Below are 7977 nucleotides of genomic sequence, written 5' to 3' on the forward strand. Positions count from 1 at the left end.
TCTAACAATTAGGACATTTTTACATACACATCAAGCCATTGTCACTTCCTAACCAAAGTATCAACAACTCCCAATTATCATCTAATACCCAGTTGATGTTCAAATCTCCTCCATGGTCTCAAAAATGCATTTTTAAAAGTTGTTTTGTTCTGTTATGATCCAAGTAATTCAATTCACTCAATTGAATCATGTCTTTGAGCTTATTTATTCTTGAACAGCTTTATTTCTTTTCTCCAGGCTCTAATCAATTAACAATTAGTAATTAATTATTAATTAATAAACGGTGTCATCTGTCCTATAGACCCTCCCGCATTCTGGATTTGGCTGTTTGCCCCCTTCTGCAGGTGGCACAGCACCTGGCAAACAGGAGGTGGTCAATGAGCCTTAGTTGGATGAATGGTTTTAAGGAGAGCATAGCAAAAGAATAAGGGTTTGGTCCTCACAAATGTAACAGAGTAAGCAGCACCCAACTTTGGGGGCCACAGGCTCTGGCCCTGGGATCCTGGGGAAGCCACAGGCTCTGCCCTTGGGATCCTGGCTGTGGCCAGAGGATTCAGCCCTGGGATCTTGGCAGTCAGGGGTGAACTGCAGGCGAGGGGGTGCTGAGGCAGGAGGCATGATTGAGCCCTGCTGGAGAGACAGCACAAACGATATAAGAACAAGAGGCACCTCCTCTTCCAGCACCTCTCCTCCTCTGTGGGCATGTGCTATAGCAGCACTTACCTCTGTTCAGATTAATGAAAACATCTAAATTTAGAAGCTTTGGTTGTGTCCCAAAGTTTTCCCATATGCTGTTCTTGGGGGTTTTGTTGTTGTTGTTGTTTTGGTGTTTTGAGAAAATTGAAGGTAACAGAAAAGTACAAAACAAACACCAGTATTCCCATCATCCAACATCAAAACTGCTAACATTTGGTCACACTTGCTTTCTGGGTCTTGTGTTTTGTCTTACTAAAACTCACTGGTAGGCCAGGTACTGTGGCTCACGCCTGTAATCCCAGCACTTTGGGAAGCTGAGGTGGGAGCACATAGCTTGAGGCTAGGAGTTCGAGACCAGCCTGGTTAACACAGCGAGACGCTGTCTCTACAAAAAATTTAAAAATTCGCAGGGCGGCGCGCGACTGTAGTCCCACCTACTCCGGAGGCTGAGGCAGAAGGATCGCTTGGACCCGGATCACACTGCACTCCAGCCTCTGCGATGGAGCGAGACCCTGTCTCTAAAAATAAAATAAAACTCACTGGTAGAGGTGGAGACCCCTGTCCCTTCCCGCTTCCTCCTTCACAGAGGGCAACCAGAGCAGGCGCGGCTGTTCTAGCCGTCATTTTCTAAAGCACCTGGACGGCCTGGCTTCACTGTCACCTGCCCGACGCTCACCCACGCCTAGTCGAAGAGCAGTGCGAGTCCCGGGCGTCGGCGCAGGTGAGTGAGAGCCCGGAAACGGGAGATGAGACGGCAGCCAGGAAACCGGGCACCGAGACCCTCCAGGCCTCAGCGCGCGGACCCCGGGCCGCCCCTCGCGCTGCCTCCCCGCGGGCTCCGCCGCCCTCGCCCCGCCCACGGAGGGGCTCCTCCCACTGTTCACTTCACCTTTCACCTCCTCGTCTTCCGGGGCTCCCGGGGGCCACAGACCGCCGTGCCCCGCAATTATTGGTGACTACTGTCTGCCTATCACAGGAACGGTAGTCACTGATTGGCTGGGGTGAAGTAGTGGGGCGGGGAAGTAGGCGCGGTGGCCTGTGCGTATACCCCGTGCGTGCGCAGTGACGGCGGCGGGCAGTGGCAGTCATGGCGGCTCAGTGCGTGAGGCTGGCGCGGCGCAGTCTCCCGGCTTTGACGTTGTCTCTCAGGTAAGGGGCACCCTGCTTTCCTGGACGGAGGAGAGAGCCAGGCTCATCGGCGCCGCCCCTGCTCATGGCCTTTCGTGGCCCGGGAGCCACCTTCCTGGCGTCAGCCCCGGAGCTGGGCATTCCCGGGCCCGCGGCTCCCCGGTGCGAGACGAGCTCCACTCCGCTTGGGGCCTCTGCCCCGGAACTGAGCATTCCTGGGCCCGCGGTTCCCGGGTGAGGGACGCGGGCCATTCCGCCGGGACCCGCACGGGGCTCTGGAGAGGGCGAGAATGACCGCGTGGGCATACGGGCGCGGTGGTCGGGAGGGTAGGGGGGCGCAGCACGGGTGTGTCTCGAGTGAAAGGAACGGTGGTCCACGTGTGCGTGGGCCCGGGCGCCTGCGGCGACACCTCGCACACTAGTCTACCACCTCCCCAGCCGCGCACTCACGGGTGCAGAAGCAGCCTCAACTAGAGCGGTTGAATAAAGCCTGACAAACCCAAGACTTGCCCAAGGTTACTCAGCGAGGCAGAACCTGGCCAGGTGTGCCCGGGTCAGGGTCAGTGGCTAGCTCATTTCCGAGCTGTAGCGCCACAGCTCAAGGGCCAGAGCCGAGCTCAGGAAAGTTCCTTGTAACCTAGATGTCTGTCGCCTGGTTCACGGGCTTTTTCCACTTGGACTCTACTTGGCCTGAGATTCCTGCTTTACCTCCGCCTTCTCTGGATTTCTGGGGTCAAAAGAGCAATAGATCCTGCCCCGGTGTGAGGGAGAGGAGTTTGTTTAGAAAAGTGCACACTCTGTGGCTGAGGGTCATAAGAGTCAGTGCCTTCGCTTTTTTTTTTTTTTTTAAATCTTTTTTGTTCTAACCTGTGGCTTCTGCTTTTTGAAAGTTCTATCTCTGAGGTTAGTATGACAAGTATTTAGTGTCTTCTCTGTTGGACTAACTGCCCAGGACCAAGTTATTGATTAGAGAAGCTATTCTGGCCAAACATTGAGTAGAAGCTGGGCAGAGTGAGGGTGAGGTCTGCTCTTCTTTCTCAAGGATATTACCCACTTGGATGAGGAGACTGGGTTGGTGAAGTAAAGGTCACTTACAGTGGAGGTGATTAAGGGGTGAGTAATAGCTTTGTAAGTTATGTTAAAAAAAAAAAAAACAAAAAAACATAGGAACTAAGAGTAGTGTGACACCTGGAATAAGTGAGTAAAAAGGCTTGTTGCACAAGTAATTGGTGGTTTTGTTTTTCAAATTAATTGCCAGAAAATTGCCAGGTCTGCATCTTTTCTGTCTCTGAAATTGTGGTCTTGTGGAAGGTGCTGAACTAGGGGGAGGCAAAAAGAGCTGGGTGGTAGTCATAGTTCTCACAGTAACCTTTCAATCTGGGTAGGAAATTCAATGTAGTTTATTCTCATATGGGACTATGGCGTAATGAAAAGGGCTCCACTGGTCCTGGTAAAGAAATCTGGGTTTTAATACTTTATCCTATCATTCATTAATGGATTTGTGACCTTGGGCTTATTACTTAATGGTTTTCATTTAGAGATCAAATTGGATAATATCTTAAGCCACTTCCAATATTAGCTTTAGAGTTCTTTATGTTTCCTCTGTACACGCCCCATGCTTTCCTATCTCCATGCCATTGTCCAAGCAGTTTCCTCTTCCTGAAGTGTATCTGTCCTGTCCATGCTGGACTCCTCAGGCGTAACCCTACAAAGCCTGTCCCCAAGCCAGGTATGTCCTCTTACTCTGAGCGTTCCAAAGCATTTGGTTCCTCTTTTATCACTTTTAAGCCCCAAATTATAGTTCTTTGTGTGTAGATATCACCGTCTTTTTGCATGATGGTAAGTGCCCTGTGGGCAAGATCTCTGCCCTGTCCATCTTTAGCATGGGCAGAGGCCTCACCTCTATAGTAGCTACTCCATAAATGCATGGTAAGGTCTGGGTTGACTGTATCTCTGAAGTCACTTTTGAATGAAAAGAAGAGGAGGTTAGTACTGTACTGTAACTCGATACATTGACATTAGTTTAGGCATATATTGCAGATTTTATACATAATATACAGTTTGCCATTATTGGATCTAAGATCTTTTCTTCCCAACAAGTCAATAGCAGATAGTTTCGAATAATCCCTGATTTCTAATATTATACATCTGACTTTTAACAAGCAAAAAACCAAAGTCTTCCTTTCTGATGTATGGCTTTTTCTGTAGATCCTCTCCTCGGTTGTTGTGTACAGCTACAAAACAAAAGAACAATGGCCAGAACTTGGAAGAGGACATAGGTCAAAATGAACAGAAGACAGACCCTCCCTCTACAGATAAGATTCTCCTGGAAGAGAAGGTCAAATTAGAAGAGCAGCTGAAAGAGACTGTGGTAAGGGCTCTTGTGGGGCGTATACTCTGCCAAACTGTTTCTCCCAGGGGCCACATAAATGTTCCAGGTTTCACTGGTGACAGACCAAAGCTAGAGGGCATCATTTCTTTGTCCATGGCCCACAGTGGTCTCAGATAGGAAATTACTGCCAAAGCAAAGACTAGAGCTCAAATCCTGTTCGAGTTATGGCATAAACTGCCCTGGTTTGGCATGAGAACAATCTTTACATGCTTTTTTTCTTTTTTGAGATAGAGTTTCACACTCTTGCCTGGGCTAGAGAGCAGTGGCATCATCATAGCTCACTGCAACCTCCAACTCCTGGGCTCATGAGTGATCCTTCTGCTTCAGCCTCACCAGGAGCTGGGACTGTAGGTGTTTGTCCCCACACCTTGCTTAGTTTCTATGTTTTGTAAAGACAGGGTCTTGCTCTTGCTCAGGCTTGCCTGGAACTCCTGGCCTCAAGTAATTTTTCCCACCTTGGGCTGCCAAAGTGCTAGAATTACAGACATGAGCCACCGCACCCAATGGCTATATTTATTATCTTAAGACTTAAAATGGCCTTTACAAATAAGGAATACCCAATATGGTTGCTTAAGCTGAGACTTGGGAAAGAAACCAGAAAATTCTAATTACAAGAGGAATGTGGTTATGTGGTGCTCTCATAGGTAGATAGGAGTTTTATGAACTAGTTAGTAATATGGGTTATTACTCCATGTAAAAAAGTATAGGTGACTCAAATCAAGTTCTTTGAGGATTTAAGAATGATGGCATCAAACACTACGTGCAGGGACTGTTCTGAGCTTGTATATTAATCCTCACCATAACATTGGCAAAGCCAGGGTTTGAACCGGGACCATCTGGACTTGGAGCTCTTGCTCTTTGTGCTCCCTGTAATTACCTGAAGACTGAAAACCGATGGGGTATAGAGGCCCCCACAGAGTAATTTGGTAAATGTTAGAAATAGAAAAGCTCAGGAGATGAGTGAGTTTGTAGAACAGTGGTGAGAAAGTAGGAAGATACCACAACTCAGATGGTCATTAACAATGAATGTGTGAACTGAATCACCTCTGGGCAACACCGAAAATACCAAAGGGTTGTGGATGGAGTTTTATCTCTTTGATGGAATAGAGGCTTAAACTTTCCGCCCATGTCCATTAGTTCTCCTCCTAAGCTTTCCTCTGAGGAATGAGATTTGACATGGTCAGCCCCTAGCTAGGGCTCTGTGGTTCCCTGAGGTTGGGCATTCTGCTGGGGAAAGAATGTTCTTGCTCGTCGGGTGATAAGATCTTGAGAACCCCAGGAAAGCAGAAGTTCTTGTCCTTTCCCTCTCTATGCACTCAACTAAGAATAGGCTTGGGGACTGTACGAGTGAGTACATGACACCATGATGTCATTCCACACTCCTTGGAAACATTGGGACAGGTGTAAATTATTCTTCTTAAGCTGCACTGTTTGAATCCAAAATTCCAAAAGTAATAGTACATGTTATTTGTATTTTGACTTAGAGTTTGTTATATAATCATTTTCAAATCAGACTTGCTTTCCTATGAATTTGTTCCATATTTTATTCATAGAAATCTCCGTTTTCCTTTTTTTCTTTTAGGAAAAATATAAACGAGCTTTGGCGGATACTGAGAACTTGCGGCAGAGGAGCCAGAAGTTGGTGGAGGAGGCAAAGTTATATGGTGACTGTGGGCATGATATGGGAGGCATGCGTGTGTGGGTGTCAAAAGAGTAAGACAGAGGGGAAGAGGACAGCAGTTGGATCCCCTCCCATTTTTTAAGATGGGTCAGCAGTAAAGGTGTCTGGAGGAGCAGAAAGTATGTAGTCAGGACTAACCTTTAGATTTGTAAGGTGCGACCATTTCTAGGGAGTGGGTTTACTGTGCCTCACATGGAGACCGTGGTGGAAACCTGCAGCCAACTGGAGCGAGTCAGCCTCCCATGCTCGGCCCCCTTGCTGTCCCAGAGGTAGCATGGCCATCCCTTCAGAACTCTCAGCATGCTATCTGCATTGTCACCTTTGGATATCTTTGTTGCTCTTCTTCCCATTTTACAGTTGAGATCATTGAGGCTTAATGACTTGCCTCACATCACAGAGCTAGTAGGTAATGGTGGTGGCATTGAGGCCCAGCTCCGGGCCCCACATCTGTGGTGTTTGTTGGACATGAGGCTACTGTTTGAATTTTCATCGTGGGCCTAGGCATAACTGTCAGGCAGATGTCACAGATGAGGAGCCAACGGTGCAGAGTGAGAGGGTAAATGGTTTGCCCCAGGACAGATGGGGGTGAGGGATGGGGTGACAGGCCACCGGCAACACGTCCCAGATCTCATCTCACTGCCACATGCAACACAAATAATGAAGCCCTTCTTGAAACATTTTATTTTCCTGGCTGCTGTCGGCTCAGTTGCCTGGTATTCTTCCTCTCTTTCTGGTACTGCCCTTTGGTGGCTTCTTAAATGTCTGATCTCTAAATGTTTGGGTTCTTCAGGATGTGGTGCCAGGCCTCTTCTCTTCTCTTGCACATTCCCTGGGTGACTTAGGCACTCTCGTGGGTTTGCTGGGCGTTTGTGTACAGGTCTCTACTTCAGCTCTGGTATTTGAGAGTCCTGGTCACATATATTCTTTTGCTTACTTGACATCTTTGCTTGGATGTCTCAAGGGTATTTTTCCCCTCTTCCTGTGCTTCATTTCATCCACATTTTAGTAAATTTTAGGTCTTATCTCATAAAAGGTAGTTTGGAGGGTTTTGTTTTATATTTTTTTTTAATTATGAAGACATTGAAACTCGGGCAAATGAGTGATTTGACAAGTTTTTAAATAGCCTGTGCATGAAGTAAACAGTGCTCCTTATCTTCATTTAGGCATTCAGGCCTTCTGCAAGGACTTATTGGAGGTTGCAGACATTTTGGAGAAGGCAACACAGTGTGTTCCAAAAGAAGAAATTAAAGACGATAACCCTCACCTGAAGAACCTGTATGAGGGGCTCGTAATGACTGAAGTCCAGATTCAGAAGGTGTTCACAAAGCACGGTTTACTCAAGTTGAACCCTGTCGGAGCCAAGTTCAACCCTTACGAACATGAGGCCTTGTTCCACACACCAGTTGAGGGGAAGGAGCCAGGCACAGTGGCACTAGTTAACAAGGTGGGGTACAAGCTGCACGGGCGAACCCTGAGACCCGCCCTGGTGGGAGTGGTGAAGGAAGCTTAGCTACCTCTTGTGGGGTTTTGGTCTTTTTAAGTCACTTGCTGTAACTCTTAAAAAGCTGGTTCATCTTTTCTCATCTATGCATATATTTGACCTCTTCCCAAACCTTGTTGGAAAGCTTAAGTAACCAGTGGCTAAACAGAAAATTAAGCCGGTTGCACAATTGTGGTAATGAACTCTAATTCTGGAGTCTGTTCGCTGATTGTTCACGTATAGTAGTTCCACGTATAGAAGAGCACCAGCAGGACACTGCTGGGCCTCCAGTCTCATGAGTAACGCTGTATCTGCTCACACTCTGGTGAAGGCTCAGTATTTTGAACAAATAAAAAGTCTTCAGGAATTCTGCTCTTTGGCTTCCTGGACACACCAGTCTGTACCGTGTCTTCTGCACTCACTGTCACGTGCGGGTCACTGGCATACTTAGCCCACTGTACATTTGAGTTGAGACATTTTTCTTGCTAAAAAAAAAAATATGTGATGACCCACATGAAGGAACATATATGAGTTCATTTATGATCAGTCACTGCCTAGCTGCTAAAAATGAGTGAGCTCTGCCTTTTCTGTGGACATGTG

General features: G+C 47.4%; 1 protein-coding gene across 1 annotated transcript; it reads left to right on the forward strand.

The window, feature by feature from the left end:
• The first annotated feature begins 1748 nt into the window (after positions 1–1748).
• Positions 1749–7744, forward strand: GRPEL1 (GrpE like 1, mitochondrial). Its single transcript, XM_012783490.3, has 4 exons — positions 1749–1845; positions 4033–4195; positions 5799–5880; positions 7061–7744. Exons 1-4 carry the CDS (start codon positions 1784–1786, stop codon positions 7405–7407), a joined length of 654 nt encoding a protein of 217 aa, XP_012638944.1. The 5' UTR covers positions 1749–1783; the 3' UTR covers positions 7408–7744.
• Positions 7745–7977: the final 233 nt, after the last annotated feature.

The sequence above is a fragment of the Microcebus murinus genome, chromosome 16 (assembly GCF_040939455.1).
Source record: "Microcebus murinus isolate Inina chromosome 16, M.murinus_Inina_mat1.0, whole genome shotgun sequence".
Lineage (NCBI taxonomy): Eukaryota > Metazoa > Chordata > Mammalia > Primates > Cheirogaleidae > Microcebus > Microcebus murinus.